At 35.4% G+C, this 22,017-nt stretch overlaps 3 protein-coding genes across 3 annotated transcripts; 2 read left to right on the top strand and 1 right to left on the bottom strand.

Annotated features, from left to right (window-relative positions):
* Positions 1 to 1,134: 1,134 nt before the first annotated feature.
* On the bottom strand, positions 1,135 to 4,530 carry LOC106339841 (probable anion transporter 3, chloroplastic). Its single transcript, XM_013778709.1, has 8 exons — positions 3,967 to 4,530; positions 2,698 to 2,924; positions 2,266 to 2,620; positions 2,121 to 2,165; positions 1,897 to 2,043; positions 1,689 to 1,826; positions 1,533 to 1,566; positions 1,135 to 1,440 (listed from the first exon to the last, which is right to left on the bottom strand). Exons 1-8 carry the CDS (start codon positions 4,396 to 4,398, stop codon positions 1,271 to 1,273), a joined length of 1,548 nt encoding a protein of 515 aa, XP_013634163.1. The 5' UTR covers positions 4,399 to 4,530; the 3' UTR covers positions 1,135 to 1,270.
* Positions 4,531 to 9,827: 5,297 nt separating this feature from the next.
* Positions 9,828 to 11,850, top strand: LOC106337720 (UPF0503 protein At3g09070, chloroplastic). The gene has a single exon (XM_013776849.1). The coding sequence runs from the start codon at positions 9,963 to 9,965 to the stop codon at positions 11,712 to 11,714; it is 1,752 nt and encodes a 583-aa protein (XP_013632303.1). The 5' UTR covers positions 9,828 to 9,962; the 3' UTR covers positions 11,715 to 11,850.
* Positions 11,851 to 14,759: 2,909 nt separating this feature from the next.
* LOC106337261 (laccase-4-like) lies at positions 14,760 to 18,133 on the top strand. Its single transcript, XM_013776343.1, has 6 exons — positions 14,760 to 14,911; positions 15,517 to 15,668; positions 15,747 to 15,991; positions 16,365 to 16,496; positions 16,586 to 17,509; positions 17,754 to 18,133. The coding sequence occupies exons 1-6, from the start codon at positions 14,813 to 14,815 to the stop codon at positions 17,882 to 17,884; spliced, it is 1,683 nt and encodes a 560-aa protein (XP_013631797.1). The 5' UTR covers positions 14,760 to 14,812; the 3' UTR covers positions 17,885 to 18,133.
* The last annotated feature ends 3,884 nt before the right edge of the window (positions 18,134 to 22,017 follow it).

Raw genomic sequence — 22,017 nt, forward strand, 5'->3', positions numbered from 1 at the left:
TTTCTGTTTTGTTTCATATTTTTATTTTCAAAATTTCAGGCTCTGATTTTAATTATAGATTTGATTATTTTATTTGATGGTAGAAGCATTTTTACTTTTTTGTTCATTTATTTGAACATTAATATATTTTTAATAAATGATTGTGTTGACAATATGACTCTAAAATTCATTTTATATGATCTCAAACTAAATAATTATGTTTTTTGGTATAAAATCGAATAAACCGAAAACCGACGGTATATAAACCGAACCGAAGTAAATATGGATTTAGAATGGTAGTTATATTTTACTAACCGAAATACCGAAAACCGAAAAAAACCGAACCTAAACCGAACCGATATCCGGATTGAACACCTCTAGATAAACTCATAAACATGGTCTAATGGTAATGGTGTCCAAAATTTTATTTACGTTAAAACTTAAACTTAAACCAATCAAGGTTTAACTTTCCTTAAAACTATATCTAATAAAAGTTTAAATTATAATTAATTTTAAGCTATATTTTTATTCACTGCACATTAATTTTTTACAGAAAAAAAATTACAATTACAATTTAACCTTTATTTTACTTTTTCATTTAATTTTTATTGATACAAAAATATATTTATAGTTCAAAATTTTACTGATCAAACAACATGATTTTTTTTGAAGTTACGTCTCAACCAATCATCCACACGTATATATATAAATACAATATTTTGTAATTTCTTTTAACTGTGTAAACTACCACAGCTCTCAATTACTAGTAAATCGCATAGTTTTTTTTTACCATCTAGTTTTTTGGGGTAAAATTTAGCTACAAAGTCCATTAGTCATTTATGTAGTCACACTATGAGTTTCCTTCTTGTTGGTTTTTCATAAAAGAATCTCTAGTGAGAATCCAACACTCTTAAATCAAGTTTGTTTTAACTCATATCATGTAGATTTTTAACATAAGTTTACAATGATTTAAAATTTTATAATCCCACTTCAAAGTTCATTTTAGAACAAAATCTTTCTCCCATCATATATCATTTTTAATTCAGAAACATAACAAAATATGATTATATCAAAACTAAAATAACCATATTCACCATTTTATTTATTTAGGTCTAAATAGAATATGAATTAAGCTAAAAATTAAAATACATTTTGAAGTTTTTATCAGAAAACAGGAAAAACAACGTACAAAAATATATTATGTTCCAGAAAAAAAACAATCATTTGTATCTCAGTATCTTTTTTCTGGTATCATATTGCTCTGTAAGTTTATAAGGATAGCCTGTTGGATCTAAAAGACTCGTTCTCCGGTGGCGAAAAGGATCCAGAACACGGTCGTTGCAAAGTAAAGAAACGCCGTCACCGTCAGGAACGCCTGGAAGGAACCGAGCCACTGCACGAAGTAGCCCGTCCCTATTGTACTAACGATCGCAGCCAACGTACCCGCACAATTTGAAATACCTGCCTCGCACACCAATAATATAAGCCCTAACTTTTTAAGCAAGAAACTATAATAAAACAAGAAGCAAGATTCACCATATATTAACATTTACCGTGCAAGAAACCAGCATATTCCGGTGCGATGTCCTGCTCTCACAAAGAGAAACCAGCAATGTTGTGAGATTAAAGATTATCCCAAAATGGTGAAATGCTAAAGAGTTTTTTTTTTTTTTTTTTTTTTTTATGCTAAAGAGTTGTTATTAACGTACTTGCATATTGAGGAGGAACCCAGCTTGGCTAAAGGAACTCAAGCTCAATGCAATGGTCATGAGAATCGCTGCGCAAGAAGGCGATTTTGCGTAGTTCAGGCATAGCAGAGACAACCCTGGACCAATAAATCCGATAGACTGACAATAAAAGCCGAGACATTCTGTTAGAATGTTGGAAGTTATAACATATTGCACTTTTGATAATCACCTGCATGATCTTTCGGACAGAGGTCACAGAGTGACCAGTTCTGATCAAGCAGTCTGATGCTGAGCCAGCAAAGTATCCCGAGACCGCCATTGTGGCCCATGGAAGAGCGCTGAACCATGCCGCTTGCTTCAAATTCACGTTAAACACCTGTGAACATCAATATAAAACATCATATTTTCAGTTCATATTCGAATCAAAACATAGAATCATTAATAACTACTTACCGTCTGGAAGTAAACAGGCATCCATGAGAGAAGAACAAAGTATCCCTGTGAACAACTAACCAAAAACCTTATGAGTTTATTACAAAAAAACAAACAAAAGACATGGCATTGATGTAACAAAAGATACTATCAAACTCAAACTCACCCAATTGTTAGTCACATTAGCGAAAATGATGGCCCAAGTAGGCAACTTCGACAAAAGAAGGCGCAAAGATGGGTTAGGCTTGGTTGAACTGGTTGGCGTATGAACCGGTTTTCCAGCCTGGATTTGCCTCAGCTCTGACCTAGTGATGAAAGGACTGTCCTGAGGGTTGTTTGTAACGCCGCTTGCCCAAGTGGACACCCACAATAGACCTAAGGACGCAAAAAGAATGAATGGACCAGAGATTCCTATAGAAGATAACATGAGCGGTGTTAACAAAAGTCCCACGACGTTTCCCATGTGAAACCCTGCCATCGATATACCAACCGCACTGGCTCGTTCATCCATGGGGAACCACCTGAGTCAAATGCCAATATAGTTTAAAAAAAAACATTTTCAGTTTTTCAGAAAGAAATTTGCTAAAAGGAATATTACCGAGAGAGAAGAGTAGTCATGGAGGGCATTGCAACACCTTCAGCGAGACCAAAGAAGGCTCGGGCACACAGTAAGGCTACGGTCGAGTGTGCAGCTGCCCATGGAGTGAGTAGAGTGGCAAAAGACCACAATGCGACTCCCCAAGCCAATACTCTTTTTCCTCCATAACGATCCACCAATGCTCCTCCAATAACCGATGAAAAAATGTAACCCCATAAAAAGGAGGACTGCAAAATAATAAGTTTCAATCCATATTAGGAAAAAAAAACTTATACGTTAATGTTAGCCAAAACTTAATACGTTAGTGTTAGCAGAAACCTAATAATACGTTAGTGTTAGCCAAACCTTGATCACTAGATTGGTTTCTTCTATATAAGCTCTGGGTTATGATTGTTTGATGGAGGAAAAACCAACATAGCGAACTGATCAAGGACTCCGTTGGTTGAGGTTAACAAGAAAGACAAGTTTACAAAAGAAAATAACCCTAAGAGAATCATTAGTAGTGCGAAACTTATATGGTTTCTCACCAATAGATTTCAATATTTAAAAATAATAAACCATTACAAAGTTGTGTGTTGAGGGAGTTTCTCACAAATGTCTAAGTCTATCATTGTTTTTTATTGGTGAGATACTTTCATAAAAACTCAACGATGCTCATGCTCTAATAAATGAGGAAATGTAGGTAATAGAAATTAAAATTTTAGTTTGCATTTGAATGAAATCAAATGGAAAAGAATTGGATTTTTAGGTTTGAAGCCGAACAGAAACTCAGAAGAAAAGGGAAGTCGACGTGACCCTTACCACAAACGTTTTGGTGATAAAAGCCTCAATTTCACATAACGTCAAGCCTTCTTTACGCTTGCCGCTCAAACTAACGCACCTACCATTGTTCTCAACAACTACTCCATTTTTCCTACTACTATTATATGTATATATATATATATATATATCAATATTTTAGAAATTCTTAAATGCAACCAATTCTTTCTTTAAACCACCTAATCTTGGTGCATTACAGTTTATATATTTTAGATTTATTTTATTTTATTTTATTGCAAGTTATTTTTTTAATATGTGTGAAAATGTCGTGTATCTTTATAAAATTGATTTTGCGGACGATTATAAACTGGTCCCATATTAAATATGTTTACACATATGGGGAAACCAAATCTTGACATCTTCATTTATTTTTGTCAAGTTGATTGCTTACCGATTCGCGGATCAAGAATGTAATTAGGGGGAGTTAATTATAGGAGATTAAGAAAATACCTGAACTACCCCTAGAAAAGAACTCGACCAGCCAAGCTTCTCGGCGAGTGGAACCACCGCTACAGACATCACAACTCTGTCGGCGTTACAAAGACACATCATGCACGCCGTCAACATCACTACTTTCATCCTCTCCGGTATCAACTTCCCCACCTCCCTTGCCACCTCCACCTCTCCTCCACCGATAAGTATTCCCTCCGCCGCGCATCTTTCCGGTGATTGATGTCTCTTCTTTGCCGCCGTCACCACCGCTTCACCTCTTCTTGTCACACGGCTTTCCGACGAGGAACGTAAACTCTCACATCGAATCTGGTTATGTCTGGAACGTAACCCGAAACTCAGAAGGGTTTCCCGGGTTGATGTCGGATCGCGACGGAATCTCAAGAGACATGACGAACGATGTGGAGATGTTACGGATAATGCTGTCGCCATTAACGAATGATTAAGTACGACTAACTTGTTACGCCAATAGTGATGTTGATGTTTAGGAGGCGTTAGAATTGCGATAGAGAGAGAGGCAGAGTTTCAGGAAGAGAAACTCGACATGAAAGAAGCTTTTCAAAGTCTTTGTGCTTGGGTGGTGTTTGGTGTGAAGGATATTTTAGTCAATGTATAAAATATTTTCTGCTGCGTCCTACGTGGAGACACGTGACGTGTTCCTATGACAAAGTGACTCCACCACGTCAAAGGCCCACCTACACCGGACAACTGATTACCGGGGCTTTCGGTATATGATCATTTTTTTAGTTACATTTGGTATTATCAAATTTAATATTTTGCAGTTACATTTTATAAATCTATCAATCAAGCGTTTTAGGCTAAGTATTAACTTAACGAAACATTTTGTTGAAAAAGAAGGTTATCACGGTAGTTATAAATGGACGTGACTGAAGTAGAAAGCATCCAACGATACATTTGAGGTCAAGGCTTTGGAAAGATAACGACACACTTACTCCACAAGCTGTACACACCAATTTAAATGAGCACGGCCCATCATATTTAGACAAGCTACCAACCATGTAGTAAATCAGAATACTATTCTAAGAGCTCCTTGAAGAAAAAAGAGAAGGCCAAAGCGATGCAAAAGTTGATTGAGAGCAAGTTACATGAACTTTATGCCGAGCTCAATGAGAAGATTGAAGGACTACAATTTCAATTTGCAGCCATGAAGATCGAAGAAAGTCCAAGAAATCAAGAGAATGACCGAGGACGAAGATCGTCCACTTAAAGCTCAATCTCCTATGATACCACCGACATCCATAGACCATATTAACAATTTATTGGAGAAAGGAATCGCATGGCTCAAGTGAAAAAATATAACTAATTCATTTAAAGAATTTAATAAAGGTGAGGAAGCACAATTTTTTCTTATATTTGTGATTAGCACTTTGTAAACATTGTGCCTAACCATCAAGTTAAGAACCTAAACTAAACGTTTGTGCAATGCATCTATCTATTTTGTCTTTTGTCTTTCTTTTATTTGTATTTTAGACATGAGGACGACTTGTATTTGGATAGCCATTAACCAAAAAGATACTTATACTTGGAAAAGATTGCGTTACCAAAATCATTTTGTGCATGATGATTGAAACGATGGGCGAATGTAAACCGGCGAACGGACTTGATCACCGTCCTCAATAGTCAATACCATGACCAATAAGTCACCTTTCTCATGCATGAATATCGACAGGTTTGTAATTTATGAATGATGTGTAAATACTTTTACTATTTTTTCGTTTACCTTTCAAGAATTTATTCACATGGAGACTGTAAACTTTTAAATTAAGCGAAAGCAATTCGTGTCTATGTTAGAAAGATCCAAAAGATATCATATACTATTACTCAAATTTTTATTATCTTATATACATTTGTTAATTGTTGTATTAGTTAAGGCAATTTAAAAAAAAAGTAGTGAATTGCCCATTTTTCCGGAGAGAGAATGAGAATGTTTCGGTGGTCATCGTGAGTCGAACCCATGTGGCTTTCTGTATTGGGGACGAAGCTCTCACCAGTAATCACAACTATGTCAAACGTTAATTATATTAAGTAAAAATATCACCGCATACGTCAATACAATCACTTTCTAAAAGAAAAAGGTCACAACGTAAGTCAAACAAGCTCTACACCAAGTGTCTAAATCGAAAAAGTAGAAAATATTAAAGGACAATGTGAAAGAACTATTTCGTTGAGTGAATAGTGAAAGCTTTCGTACTTATGAAACTAAAGCAGAATAGTGAAAGCTTTCGTACTTATGAAACTAAAGCATGAATATGGATGGGGGAATAATGGGTCGTAAGGGTCCAGGGAAACAGGCTTGGATTGCTAATGCATGAGAGACTCCAGGATACAAGAAATGAGAAAGAAAAAGCCCAAATATTGTATAGCAAAATCGTATTCATACAATCACACATGATGTCACTGAATGAATGGATACACCTCTAGACAGATTTTCAATGAATTATATGAGATAAAGCCAAACGAATGTTTTTACTATTTAGGTATATGAATGATTTCCTAATAGCTTGTAGGAAATGGCTAAACGGCTAAGCTATAAGCTCGTGTTTATCCAAATCTATTAAAAATTCGTAACAATTTATCAAAAGCGAGACTGAAACATTCAAAGTGGGTATGCACTTATGAGTGGTGCATAACATGCCTCGAATATTTTGAATTCATTCCTCTAGTAAGTAGAGATGCTAAACACCATTAAAACTCCTACGACAGCTAAAAAGAAGAAAGACAATGATATGTCACTGTTATAAAACAACTTCTAAGACATCTAAAAGGAAGAGAGAACTATCTTTCACAAATACAAAGTACTTACGAGGGAACAATTGCAAGGGACATATAAAAAAAAAGTATTTATGTAGCTCCAATTTTATTAATTTCCATGGAATAAAGTTGGAAAAGTGAGCTATTAGTGGATTGACATAATGTGTTGTTTTGGCATGAACTTCCAACAAGCTTACCTTGGGCATTAAAATCCAAAACTTCAATGACTACATGCACAACAATTTTGTTCCAGTGAATTCAACTCGGGGACATTTGAGAATTTACACCCTGGCCAACATGCGGGTTGGATTTATGGTTTAGGGTTCACATTGTTGGTTCTTTTGTTTCAAGTTTCTAGCATACAAAAGACAGTTACCTAATATGTTTTGATTCTTGAAAATGTTTCAAGAATTTGGGGAAAAGAAAGAGAGAGATGAAGAGTGGGCCAAAGAGGGACACGTGTGGTATGTATAGACAGAAAAAAAGTAGCCGGTTTCACATGAGTCTGGTTAAGGCTATATACTCGTGACTCACCGACGAGGCTTCTCTTCAATTTTCATCACTCCGCCCCGTTCGCCGTCGGTGCTATCCCACGTCCCCTTCTTCATATCCCCCAATAAATTATTTTCTTCGGTTTTAAATTCTTAAGTTATTTTTTTTTATTTTTTTATTTTTTTGAACACAATTCTTAAGTTATTTGAATGTGTTTTTAATGATAATACTATTCACGTGTGTTGAATTTACATCCACACTAAATAAACTATATTCGCCTGAGCTGTGATCACAATGTAAAAACGTTAGGGCCGGCGCGTCCTGCAGACAGGATGAAAATTAAAAAACAATTTAAACAGTTAGAATGAATGTTTAATATAAATTTGTATCATATAAAAATATACATATTAGTTAAATATTGTACATGTTAATGTATTTGAATACTAAATAGACTATGAAATTACCAATATTTGCTTTGATTAGGGATATTTGCTTGCTTTGATTAATGTTGAATGAACTATGTAAATTAAATTGGTTGGTAAGCTGTTAGTACAAAATTATATGTCATGTCTTGAGATTTTTGCTCTTATACCGTCTTTCTTTTGAAGTTGGGACGTTCATCGGGTTTAGTTGTACGTGATTGTTGTTTTGATTAAGTTATTTAAAGTAGTTTTCTTTTTATGGTTATATACATGCAGGTTTTCTTTTTCTTTATTTGGCCAAATATTGAAAATTATAAATATACCATGCCACTAAAAATATTTCTATGTATATATAATTTAAAAAAAAATATTATTCAATGTTTATTCCACCTTGATTAGGACAATAAGTTGAATATATTTTAGACCACAAATCATAAATATTCTCAGTCTTATACATTTTGTTCTTCGAGTTATTGTTACTTTTATTTCCTTTTATACATTTCTCTTAATATTTATGTATGCATCCATAATATTTTTTTAAAAAGATTTTTCATTAACTAATGTATTTATTGTAGTTTTAAATATATTATAGTTTTCGTGCACTTGATTAAATTTTTTTGGCCTTGGTGGTATTTGAAGTGGTTGAGAACCTGAATGAATATTTACTTTCATAAAGTTTTTGGTGTATGTTTAAAAATAAAAAATTGTAAAGGCTTTTAAATCATATGAATATAATATTCAACACACTATTGTTGACTGTTCATATACTTAAAATTTTGACGTAGGTAATTGCAAATTTGCTGAACTCATAGATTCGTTGCTACTTTATAAATTATCACAGGATGAGATACATAAGGTAAAGATTGCTTTGATGATAATATAACGTCCATATCGTAATGGGTGTGTTTTTTTTTTATCTACTATGTATTAAAAAATAATTAACACATTCAATAATATTAAAGAGTAAAAAACTCTGTCAATTGTTCATAGAATAAACTCAATGTTAAACTCAAACCCAGTCAAAGGAATAAAATTCAGAGACACGTGTCGGCCTGTCAGAGAGTGATTTTCCACGTGGATAGTTTAGGAGTGAGGTAAACATATTTTTATATATATAGATAGATTACTTTGTGGGTTAAATAAGTCTCATGTGTGATTCTACTTGAAACTTTTGACAACGTTCACATTTTAATATAATAGATTCTTCCATAAGTATAAATAAATAACGAATACATGTTATTTAGCATGAGTTATTTGCTATATTCTCAAAAGGCAAAAAGGTAGAGAAAACAAAAAGAGAAATAGAATAAGAAAAATAAAAGTGAATAAAGAGAAAGAGACAGAAAAGGAAAAAAGAAAGCGAAGTATGAATGTAAAAGTGAAGAAGTGAAAGGCCATTGGAAGAAACATCCTAGAGCAATTTTTTTCCTGGCTAGAGTATAAAAGCTATTAATCTGTTGTTTCCAAAAACATTAATCGGTTCCTCGTAAAATGAAAAATAACACTGAAATATATTGTGAAAATAGCACTGCTTATAGTAAGATAATAATGTTATATAAATGCAATGATGACATTAAAAGAAATAAATTTACTTTCACATGAATAGCTTGTTTTATCTTACATAAATATTCGAATAAAATGTTAAAAGTACGGAAAAGAACTGTCAAATAATTATGATGTGATTTGGTTACAGCTATCATGAATCTAAAATAAATTTGAAATTTCTACAGCTTAGAAGAACAAAAATGATTAGAAATAGAATAAATATAAAATAATATTTATTCAAAGATTAAGATATCTTTTTTTTTGGGCAAAAAAGATTAAGATATCTTAAGTTTGTAAATTTTTTTTTTTTTAAGTAGACAAAACAGTTCAAGATTCGGCACCATCGGAAAGAAAGAGAAAAACACAAACATGGTGGACTCTAGCCTCTTAGGCAATGGTGGTGGTGGAGACATAGGGGCGAAACCGTCATTTTCAAAAAGCGAGAGCCCCTAGACTTTGTTGTAGTAGTGTAGTACGTCTGCTAAAAGTCACCAACGGAACCAGCGAAACATAATTTCGAAACGGGGCCCTCGTAGTTTCCATTTATTCCAAATTCACACCCCTTTCTTCTTTAATCTCACTATTTAACCATCTCTTTCCTTTCATTTTCTTTCTTTTCTCTCTCTCACTATCCGTTGAACTCAAACGGCTCTCTCTCTCTGTCTCTTTCTCTCTCTTTCCGTCGACAATTTTCTCGGGAAAACTTTTCTTCCCACGCGAGAATCTCAGTGTCAATAACATGAGGTGTACTCGATTCCTCCGGTTATGAATCCTACCCACAACAACCCAGTCGCAGCTTCAGCACTAGCTCCGCCGCAGCCTCACCGTCCTTCCACCTCCTGCGATCGTCACCCGGAGGAGCGTTTCACCGGATTCTGCCCTTCTTGCCTCTTCGAGCGCCTCTCCGTTCTAGACATCAACGCCGTCGCGTCTTCCTCCAGAAAACCGCCGTCGTCGTCCTCCGCCGCAGCTCTCAAAGCAATCTTCAAGCCGTCTTCTTCTTCCTCCTCCTTCTTCCCGGAACTTCGGAGGACGAAATCGTTCTCGGCGAGAAAGAACGAAGCTTTATTCTCCTTGGGCGCGTTTGAGCCGCAGAGGAGGTCGTGCGATGTTAGAGTAAGGAACACTCTCTGGTCTCTGTTCAACGAAGACGCCGAGCATATAAAGGAGGGAGCTTTAACGGTAAAGGAGGGAACTTTAACGGTTAATCGCGAGATTGGGCTCGAAACTAGAAAGCCCAAGTCCCCTGTTTTCGAGGAGGGCATTGATTGCGGGAAGAAGTTAAAGGATCAGAGAAGCGTAATCGACGAGATCATCGAAGAAGAAGAGGAAACAGAGGAGAAGGAGCACATGGAGTTGAATCCTCAGACGACGACGGCGAAGAAACCCACCAGGAGTTTCTGGTCGGCGGCGTCGGTTTTGAGCAAGAAGCTACAGAAATGGAGACAAAAGCAGAAGCTTAAGAAGCATAGCGGCGGCGCATTACCGGTGGAGAAGTCAGCTGTGAGGCAGCTCAGAGACACTCAGTCCGAAGTAGCAGACTACGGCTACGGGCGGAGATCATGCGACACGGATCCGAGATTCTCAATCGATGCCGGAAGATTCTCTCTTGACGCCGGTAGGGTTTCGGTGGACGACCCTCGTTACTCTTTTGACGAGCCGCGCGCTTCTTTTGACGGGTATATGATCGGGAGAGCGACGGCGGCGGCTCCGCCGCGAATGCCGTCCATGTTATCCGTCGTGGAGGATTCTCCGGTTAGTAATCTTGTTCCGGTGGAAGAGCCACCACCACCACCGCGAACGCCACCAGAGAGTGTTGTCCCTGGTGGATCTGAACAGACCCGAGAGTACTACAACGACTCGTCTTCACGACGGAGGAAGAGTCTCGACCGTTCTAGCTCAACAAGAAAGATATCAGCTTCAATCATCTCTGAGATCGATGAACTGAAACTGTCTGGTTCCAACACTAAAGTGTCTCCTCCTCGAGAAAGAGAGGTAAAGGACTCGGCTTTACGTTCCCATTCGCGTTCACATTCGAGTTCAGTGAGGGGAGATTGCTCCGTTGAGAACTTGGAGATAGGGACTGTGGAGTCCAGCAAGAAAGGGACGAAGAAGTCTAAGAGATGGAGTTGGAACATATTTGGGATGCTTCACAGAAAAAATGAGAAGAGATTCGAAGAAGGGAGAAGCAGTGTGGATAGAACGTTCTCAGGGTCGTGGAATGTAGAAGCTAGAAATGGGTTTGATCCGAAGATGATGAGGAGCAATAGTAGCGTGAGTTGGAGAAGTTCCACTCCCGGAGGTGGAGGGTTTCACCGGAACAGTGTTGATGGATACGTTAGTGGTAAGAAGAAGGTTAGTAGCAGTAGTAGTAGTATTGGGAGGAAGGTTGAGAATGGTGTGCTGAAGTTTAACTTGACGCCTAGTAAAGGAAGGCGAACAGGAAGCATGGATTCGACGAGCCGGCCGGTTCCGCCTGCTCATCCGCTGGCTAGAAATTTCATGAATTTTTACTGACCAAATTGTTATGAAACTCGAAATCTTTTTCTTTAGATGTAGTTGAAATAAGTGTGGTGGTGAATGAAGTTGTATTGAGTGAGAATGTTCAGTCTGATTCTTGTGTTAGGATTTGGTTGTTCAGTTTTAGAATTTCTTTGGTATACATAACCTTTAGTTGATTACATTTTTTCTTACTAGTATATGTTATGATTAAAGTTTTTTATATATAGACAAACAAGAAAAAGCTGACATTTGAGATTTGATAGCTAAATCAGGAGCAATACATAACCATTAGTTGATTACATTTTTCTTACTGATATATGTTATGACTTATGATTAAAGTTTTAAATATAGACAAACAGGAAAAAGCTATGACATGTGAGATTTGATAGCTAAAGCAGGAGCAACTCATGGACAAAAGAAGGGTTGAATTTCAGTTAAGCTTTTGCAGTATATGTGATCCTTGGAGAAAATGATTATCCGAAATTTTCGCATAACACTTCACTTTAATTGGCAATCTAGAAGTCAAAAAACGACAATTATTTGTCTTATATAATAAGAAAAAAAAGAAGAAAATAAGGCTTTTAGCAATAAATTTAAACCGTATACAAAATAAATTACAATATTATTTGATGGATAACTCAGCAAAGCAAAAAGACGTATAAGCTTTATACAGGAAACGAGTTACTACATATGGCTGGAAAATGTTGAAGAGACAAGTGGAAAATGTTGAGGAGACAAGAAGAGCCCATGGGATCAGGATGTCCAAAACTAGTTGAGGTCATAAGTCAAACTAGTCGTTTCAAAAAAACGAGTCATAAGTCAAAACAAACTTATTTACTTGGGCCTTGTGTTAACGAAAGCAATTTAAACCTTAAACTCTTAAATATGACGAAAACAAATAACGAAAAAAAAACGAGGCACCGGCTCCAAAGCTTGGAGATCTTTGTCAATCAAGCTCGAGGCCTCATAAGCTTGCTTGATCCACTGCGATGCTTTCCTCCAAGGACCTAAGAGATTTCTCACCCTTAGTAGTTACTTACTAATATCATGGTAAGATATTTATGTTAGCTCATCACATACTAACACATTCAATTGAACCATAGTTTAGTGTGACTGAACTTATTGACCAAAACCTAGGTCATGTGGCCATTGTTTTGAGTCGAATGCCATTGAGTTTCACCATATATACGAAAACATTGCGAATCTTGTTTGATCATTGTACACGTCTAAAGTGGCAAGAATGTTCAATTTTCTTCAGATTTAGTTTAGATTTTGGCGTAAAATACTCAGCTAATTTCCTTTGATCATGTATTTAAGGGAAAAATAGATTACATCTTTTCCAAAAGTTCAATTGCTTGGTTGTCGTTTGGACGCTAATGCTAATGTAATCTTTCTCAGATTGTTGAGAAAATGACAATAACAGATTAACTATAAGTTGGAGGATATGACACTTTACCAATTTTAACCATGACAACTTATCAAAAATCATCTGTCGGTTTAAGTGCTTCACTGCAACATCTCCGGTACGAAAACAATAAAACATAATGATAACCAGTTTGACTAAAAATGAGTAAAAATAGTTAGCATCTTAGGTTCCGACACATATCCATATCATGTATGACCGAAACGGCGTCGCTCTAAGCGCACCCATTTCTTATGTGTAGCCTTAGATTTGAAACAAACCCAAGCAAGAGAGGTTGTCTTTGTTGGGTTATTTGTTTACAACGACGTGAAAGCCATTTCTCAACTATATATTCTACTGTCTTAGTTTCTAAGCATTCTAATCTCCACCCTACTTCACACAGCTTCTAAGACACTTTTTTAACAATACATATGCGACTTTATTGAATCAATCTATTAACCAAATTCAAGAATTACAAAATTGAAAATTCATCTAACTATACGGAATTGTTTTTCTTTCTTCTATTATTTTTCCTTTTATATATATACAAAGATAAATATACATCCTGAACCGGCAGTTAGATTATTTGAGAACTTCTCCAAATATGGTTCGTTTTTTTTCTTGTTATCGCTTGACGCTTCTTTGGTTTGATATGGTGTTATGCGAATTATCATTTAAAACACTCACCGCCAGATATAAAAAATACTCCATAATTAAAGTGTGAAGTAGAAGCAGAAAATGTTTTATGTATACCCGAAGGAATAGAGATGTACGAACTCAAAATGGACAATTCGACCATATATATATCGAAATCAATGTTAAAAGGTTTCGTGGTCGTTTTAACTATTACTTCGAGTTCAGACGTATACGTCTCACCATATTGTAACACAATCTCGATCTTGAGTCTGTCTCTTTTCACAGATTGAACTTTCGTTATTGAGAACCATTTGAGTCTACATTATTGATAGATCATATAAAATAAAGATCAAGAACTTTCTCATGCATATATAAGACAAAAAAAGCCTAGGATGCATATATCATAATTTGGTATGTATGTATATCTATGTGGAATCTTTGATCCAATATATTACTTGTTTTCTGATGAACAATAGTCAACTTTAATTAAGATCATTGGTCCACCAGTTTGTCGCAAACATATAAACTAGCAAGTGTACTTAATAACCCCTATATATATGAAAAAGAAGCATTTAGACTGCATATAATCTGTCATGCATAATTTTGAAATCAATGTGTATATATGTCCTAATGGAACAACTAAAACGAGGAATTGGGTAGGTCAGGTTAACTACGTAATATATATTACAAACTCATGCATACAATACAGTTAATATGTACTTAAATAAGTACAAGATTAACATACCCGGTAAAATAATTGCGCGTAATACGCATGGTAAATAAGTTTAGCCAGTTGATTTGTTATGGAAATAATTAAAAGAAAACTAATTTTCTTGGATTTGATCAGGGAGATTAGTTGTGGTAAGAATGGGAATCTTAACTATAAAGAATTGTGGATTTTGGGTCGACCTACCACCTAAAACGACGTCGCCTCCTTCTCTGGCTTCCAATCTCTCTCCCCTCTCTCTCTCTTATAAGCTTGCGTTGGCCAGTCGCTCATCTCAAATACAAAGACACGAATATTAAACAAGAAGAAGAAGAAGAAGAAGGACGAGAAAGAGCGAGGAGAGTAGAGATGAAGTCTCATATGGTTTGGTTTTTGTTTCTTGCATCCTTCTTGTCTGTGTTCCCAGCTCCATCGTCAGAGAGCATGGTTCGCCATTACAAGTTTAACGTGAGTCTATATATATCCACATGTATACTTTGTATTCGTCTGTACATACAACTTATCTTCACATGTAGCCATGCCTATATCTTATGCTGCATACCAAATAGTCGCAACATATCCATATATGAACATTCATGATCGACACTTATTCTTAGACGCATTCAATATTTCGCACAGGCTTATGTAGATAATTTTTTTAACTAAAGGGTTTATGGAGAAATATGTGGCTTTACATTGGAGCATTTGTACTACATGTAGGATATTATTACCTAAATTTCTGCAAGTATATTTTATTTTTTATAATTAAGTACTTTTCATATGTATATTATGAGCTTTTACTGACACATATTACTCAGATTTATGTACATGCGGTGATTTCCCCCTTTAAACATGACAATCATTGTATATTTGTATGTAAATATGAATGAAGTGAAGCATGTTTTGAGTTTTTGGTTACAACTTACAATTAGATAATGATTGTGATTTAATTGGTCTGCCTTCTGTCTTACTTTTTATCGTTTTGTTTAATAACTTTGTAATATAATTATTTTTGACTTTTTTGTAACAAAAAAAATTATTTTTGACTATATATGTGTCTGAAAATTACACAGGTTGTGATGAAGAACATTACTAGACTCTGCTCAAGCAAGCCAACCGTGACCGTGAACGGTAGATATCCAGGTCCTACAATCTACGCACGAGAAGACGACACGTTGCTCATCAAAGTCGTTAATCACGTCAAATACAACGTTTCCATCCACTGGTAAGCTCCTACTTAATCTTCGACTATCACCAAAGTTCATTATCTAATTGAATGGTGACTGTGGACGACCGAGAACAGGCACGGTGTGAGACAAGTGAGAACAGGATGGGCCGATGGGCCTGCTTACATAACCCAGTGCCCTATCCAGCCAGGTCAAGTCTACACATACAACTACACCTTGACCGGCCAACGCGGTACCCTCTGGTGGCATGCTCACATCCTCTGGCTCAGAGCCACTGTTTACGGCGCAATTGTTATCCTCCCCAAACGTGGTGTTCCCTATCCGTTCCCCAAACCCGACCACGAGAAAGTCATAGTTCTAGGTATTGTTTTGAGCCATGTATAACAAGAATGTTCAGGTCCATCTTATTTTTAACACTCTTGTTACTTTCAACTCACCATACATTTTGAACCTGGCGATGGAATTAAATTTAAGTCGTCGACCTATTAAACTTTTTTTTTTTTTTTTTTTTTGAACAACGGATCGTCGACCTATTAAACTATTTATTAGGAATCACACATTAGAATTATATAAGATAAGACTTAAAAATTTAATATGGATTTAATCTATTCATTACCAAGTGGTTTTGAGTTGAAATTCTATGTAACTTAACATTAATAACATTAGTTGCTATTGGTTCATTACATTGGATATATGATAAATTTGGCATGACTAAAAGTCCATCATAATTGCAGGTGAATGGTGGAAATCGGATACGGAAAACGTCATTAACGAGGCACTTAAGTCTGGATTAGCCCCCAATGTCTCCGACGCTCACATGATCAACGGACGCCCTGGCCTTGCTAAAAATTGTTCATCTGATCAGGGTAAAATCTTTATTTTATTTATATGATCACTGGCATTATAACTTCAAATATACTAATTATTAAAGTCTCTTTATAATGTACATCGGAAGGCTACAAATTGTCAGTCAAGAATGGCAAAACCTATTTGCTACGACTAGTCAATGCTGCACTTAATGAAGAGCTATTTTTCAAAGTCGCTGGACACCTTTTCACGGTGGTTGAAGTCGACGCCGTCTACGTCAAACCGTTCAAGATCGACACCATCGTTATAGCCCCCGGTCAAACCACCAACGTCCTCCTAACCGCCTCAAAATCAACCGGCAAATACCTTGTAACCGCTTCTCCCTTCATGGACTCCCCAATCGCGGTAGACAATGTAACCGCCACCGCGACTGTCCATTACTCCGGAACACTATCCTCCTCACCGACAATCCTCACTCTCCCTCCGCCGCAAAACGCTACGTCCGTCGCCACTAACTTTACAAACTCTCTTCGTAGTCTCAACTCCAAGAAGTACCCTGCCCTAGTCCCGACCACCATCGACCACCACCTCTTCTTCACTGTTGGCCTCGGGCTAAACCCGTGTCCTACCTGTAAGGCTGGAAACGGTAGCCGTGTCGTGGCCAGTATCAACAATGTAACATTCGTTATGCCTAAAATCGCGTTGCTGCCGGCTCATTACTTCAACATTAGTGGAGTTTTTACACCGGATTTTCCAAAGAACCCACCGCACGTTTTCAACTACAGCGGAGGATCTGTCACGAACATGGCCACGGAAACCGGCACAAGGCTTTACAAGCTACCTTACAATGCAACGGTGCAGCTGGTTCTCCAAGATACCGGCATCATAGCGCCGGAGAACCATCCGATTCATCTTCACGGCTATAACTTCTTTGAAGTTGGTCGGGGATTAGGTAACTTCAATCCCAAGAAAGATCCAAACAACTTCAATTTGGTCGATCCGGTTGAGAGGAACACAATCGGAGTACCATCTGGTGGATGGGTCGTCATCAGATTTAGAGCGGATAATCCCGGTACGCTCACAAAATTACTTTAAAAATAAAGTTATATAACATGATAGTAGTCTAGTGGTTAAATTATGTAGATTTAGGTAATATATCAATATCTTCTAGACTCATCTTCTATGTCCTTTGTGAAATTCACATAGCAGTTGCACAAAGTTAAAGTACGTAGTTTGTAACTAGATCATAGGCAATAAGTCAAATACTATTATCTATTATCATTATTATAAAAGTGATGATATTTTGTAACGTGTAGGGGTTTGGTTTATGCATTGTCACTTGGAGGTACACACGACGTGGGGATTAAAGATGGCTTTCTTGGTGGAGAACGGCAAAGGACCCAATCAGTCGATTTTGCCACCGCCTAAGGATTTTCCCAAGTGTTAGGGTCGTTCAACTAAACAAGACCACGTCCAAGACCTGTGAGTACTGGTGAAAAATTCATCGTGGATTTTGTTAAAAGTTTATATGTTTTGAGCAAAGCAAAGGTCCGATTTTTTTCTCAAGCAAAGTTTGAATAAAAGAGGAAAAAAGAGCTATGTATTATAATAATATTTTATCATTATATCAATTACATTTACATTTTATTATTGTCTTCAATACAACTCTTGTATAGCCCATGCGTTTTATTTATTATTTTGGTCCAACAGCTTAACTTTTTAAAACAAAATTTATATGGATGGTGTATGAACCAACTAACAACGTATATTATTGAACTTTCAGTTTTTATTTCGTCCATATATCAAACGGCCCTAAAAACAAAGAAAAAATGTAGCAACAATTATGAAATTTACTGCGTAAGATGTTTTGGGTTCTTCATTTATACGATCTAGAGTAGTAAAAACCAAATGGATAGTCACAAAAAGAAAATCAATAGGGTAAAACATCATTTCAATGAAAGTATTGCATATATACGGGTAATGACAAGAAGATGATTGTAGGCTTTGTAACTAAACCATAAGGAAAGGTATTGAAACACCAAAATATAGCAAAAAAGTCTGAGATCTGTGGTAGAGATAGAAAGTGAATATAATTCTAATGTACATCTACTTGCCTGCGATTCTCAATATATCTAAGACAAAATAAATTATTTGGGTGAAAAGTGTCCTCATTCGGAAATAAGAGATTCTTTCCCTTTGGGGAAACTCTACAATATTAATACTCATAACAAAAACCAGCCATTGTCTGGCACTACTCCAAGTTTTTAAAATAAACAACGTAATACAATATCTTTACTGAATGTTTTTTTTTGACAAATTGATATTTAGAAAATAATAATCGTTTATTGGGTGTGAGTGGTGGACAAACAACTCTGACATTTTACCTAAACAATTCTGATGTTTAAAAAACTTAAGATGTGGAGGGCATCAAATTATTATTTAATTTGATGAATTTTGATTTAAAACCTCTGGCGCTTCTTATTTAATTCGAAATATAGTGAAGGGCTCTTTGATCTTTTTTTGCTACAAAATGTTGTCCGATAAATTAGTTTTGCAGGGAATGGTGGAATGGTAAAACAGACAAAAACATTTCATGAATCTGAATCTAAATTCTCCATATTTTTAAAAGTTTGAAGACTAAGTTTGAGCAGGGAGTTGTGGGAGTTTTTCCCTTTCTATTAATCTGTTTATATATACATACTAAACTATCAGTAAATATATTTTATTGACCTAAATATGGTTCTATATAGGAAAAAATGATATTGAATTTGCATGGAAACTTTTTTTATCTAGAAGTTCAAAACTTTAAATTCATAACTCGAAATGATTATTTGAAAATTTTAATTTAAAATAATAGTATCTTGTTTAGAATTTAGGTTTTGTTTAGTTTTAAAATATTTTCCGGAGCCATGTTTGGTAAAGGACTTTTAAAACATTAGTTTAGGACATCATTTTTTTTCAAAATTTATAAGGTATATTTATTAATCATTTATTTTGTATGTTCTATTAATAATTTTTTAATCGAAATCACTACTAATATCTTTCGATATTCTTTTTTATCTTTGTGAAACAAATAAAAATACCAAAACTATAATCTTCATGGAACAGAAGTAATATTATGTATCCTAAAATTATAAAATGATATTTGTGACTGAAATATGTCACTAATATTATTTATATTAAAAATTTGGCGAGTTATAGTTTTTTTACAAGTTAACATAAATAATAAGTACTACTGAGGAGTAGACTATTTATGAAACTTATTTTACAGAAAATATGCTTGTATTATTTCACTGCAAAACAATTTATTACAAGTTAGAAATATTTATTTAATTTGGTATATGGCATACAAAACCGTAGTCAAGACTCTGGTGTTTTCCCTATCAAATACTTATATTATGTATATATTTTTTGCAGCAATTTTAATAAGTGAGACATATTTTTTTTTTGTTCAAACCATAATTTCATTAATTAAAAGGAGTTTAAAGCCCACAAGTGAGACATATATTTTCAATAAAATAGTCATAGTTCAGACATTTGTCCACCCTTTTAATTTATGATATTGATTTTTCTGAGGGAATCCACTTGTCTTCAAGAGAGTTCGCTTCATTACTTACCGCACGTTCTGAAAAAGTGTATATTTTGGGAATGAGCTAATTTGCTTAAAACCAAAGGAAGATGGTGAAATTAGGGATTTGCCAATAATAGTAAAAGTTTACTGCGCGTGAGGTCAATCGCTATGGTGAAAGACACAACTATCCTTTATATTCGACGAAGCCACTTCCAGAACCTAGATGATGTACACATATAAGCTGACAACAAGATTTATGTAGATTTGGAAAGATAATAAAAAGATTTGGGTTAGATTTGCTAAACTTATCTTTGTAAACGAAAAGGTACAGTGCCGTGGATTGTTCAACCCAAAACCACATCTTCTTTCATTGCCGCTGTCATTTTTTCTTCAACTTCTTTCTCTGTTCTTTTTTTTATTGAATCTAAACAAAAATAAAGTAGATCATGAATTCTAAATAATTCATGAGTTCATCTGGTTCTTTCTCCATGAGTTCATGAGGTGGGGGCTCCGGTGAAGGGGGAACCTCACCTACTGTCAATAAGTTGAGAGGATGACCCACTGGTTCTAGCAAAAGGCAAAAGCTTCAAGCTTTGGGTAAATTTATATACATCTCTTTAATTGAAATCTTCTTCTTCCTCACGTGATGGAACTGGGAAGTTATGGTGGGTTGGATCTTCTATGTCAACTGATATCTATTAGAATATGGTAAACAATGACCTAGAGAATCTCCTTCTCAAATTACTTATATGCTCCTCAACGTGTGTCAATGGCGTAATTTGATCTTAGAACTAATATTTCCCCCTTTGTGTGTGGGTGTGTATGAGTTTGTTGTTGCAGGGTCAACATGAGCCGGATTCATACCTCATATTCTTACCGAGATAGGGCTATAAATCAAACCTTGGAATGTGAAACGATGGTGGGGGAAATTAACCACAAAGCCAAGGAGGTAATCTTTTTTGTTAGTGTGAAATAATTAGTTAGAAGTGTAAATATAATAGTAGCCAGATAACAATTTTTTTAAACCAAGTACAATATATATTAGCTGAACAATAGTTTTGACAATTTACCTATGTATATTTATTGGTGACTGGGGTTGCATTACATACATGGTGAAGGATAATTATTGGTGTATATGTTTGCATCTACAAAGAATAGAATGATTTCTCTTACTTTTGTACTATGTAATATATGTTCTTTCGCATAGTAGTATAGCCTTTTAGTTTGTTCAAAACTTAAGAAGTATGGTGACACTATAAGATATTCATAAAACCTAATTGTATTAATTTTCTTTTGATCTCAGGAGGTTGGTAGATTGGTACGTCAAAGGCGGTGCGATTGGTATCTATTATCTAAGTGATACTATTGGACAGTTAATAAAAAAATATCCATGAAAATATAAATTTAGAAGGAAAAATTTTGTTATGCGTTATTTACCTAAAAAAACTTACATATTGTAAGTTATGTTCATTGCATTTCTTTTTCTTATTCTCTGTAGGGATTGGACTTCTAACTATCCAAACTTGAGCTGTCTACCAATGCCAATCCACCAATGTTTTCGGATCGTGGAAGACCATTATTGTAAAATTTAACTTGGGTTTAGTTTGTTTTTGGGAGGCTAAAACTTTTTGTAACCGTTGATGGTGGGTGGACATCAGTTACTGTTGTTTTCTTGGGTTTGGGAAGATGGTTATTAGAGATTTTAGTGTGGTCTGAGATTGTTCTGCATGGTTAAACTTTCTTGTAACCGTGTACGTAACATATTAACTTAATATGTACAAGTTTAGTTGTATATATGTATTTCATGTGACAATACAACCGGTCAGACTAAGTGATTTTCACACAATACAAGAACTCAAGAAGATTGAAAAAAATATGTGCACAAATATGGAGAAGACATGTAAGTGATCAAATTATTAGATGTCAAATTTTCCTCTTGGATAGTTACAACATTTTTTGACTATCCATGAACATTTCATTAACCCTAAAACCTAGTAGATGGAGAAGAA

The sequence above is a fragment of the Brassica oleracea genome, chromosome C4, assembly GCF_000695525.1.
Source record: "Brassica oleracea var. oleracea cultivar TO1000 chromosome C4, BOL, whole genome shotgun sequence".
NCBI classification, from domain to species: domain Eukaryota; kingdom Viridiplantae; phylum Streptophyta; class Magnoliopsida; order Brassicales; family Brassicaceae; genus Brassica; species Brassica oleracea.

Excerpts from the sequence above, each read along its gene's own strand:
- LOC106339841 (XM_013778709.1), bottom strand. The coding sequence starts at position 4,398 with ATGGCGACAGCATTATCCGTAACATCTCCACATCGTTCGTCATGTCTC. Across the intron at positions 2,925-3,966 it reads CTTTTCTAGGGGTAGTTCAG|TCCTCCTTTTTATGGGGTTA; the intron begins GTATTTTCTTAA and ends ATTATTTTGCAG. Across the intron at positions 1,441-1,532 it reads ATATGCTGGTTTCTTGCACG|GTATTTCAAATTGTGCGGGT; the intron begins GTAAATGTTAAT and ends TGTGCGAGGCAG.
- LOC106337720 (XM_013776849.1), top strand. The coding sequence starts at position 9,963 with ATGAATCCTACCCACAACAACCCAGTCGCAGCTTCAGCACTAGCTCCG.
- LOC106337261 (XM_013776343.1), top strand. The coding sequence starts at position 14,813 with ATGAAGTCTCATATGGTTTGGTTTTTGTTTCTTGCATCCTTCTTGTCT. Across the intron at positions 15,669-15,746 it reads TACAACGTTTCCATCCACTG|GCACGGTGTGAGACAAGTGA; the intron begins GTAAGCTCCTAC and ends GACCGAGAACAG. Across the intron at positions 15,992-16,364 it reads CGAGAAAGTCATAGTTCTAG|GTGAATGGTGGAAATCGGAT; the intron begins GTATTGTTTTGA and ends TCATAATTGCAG.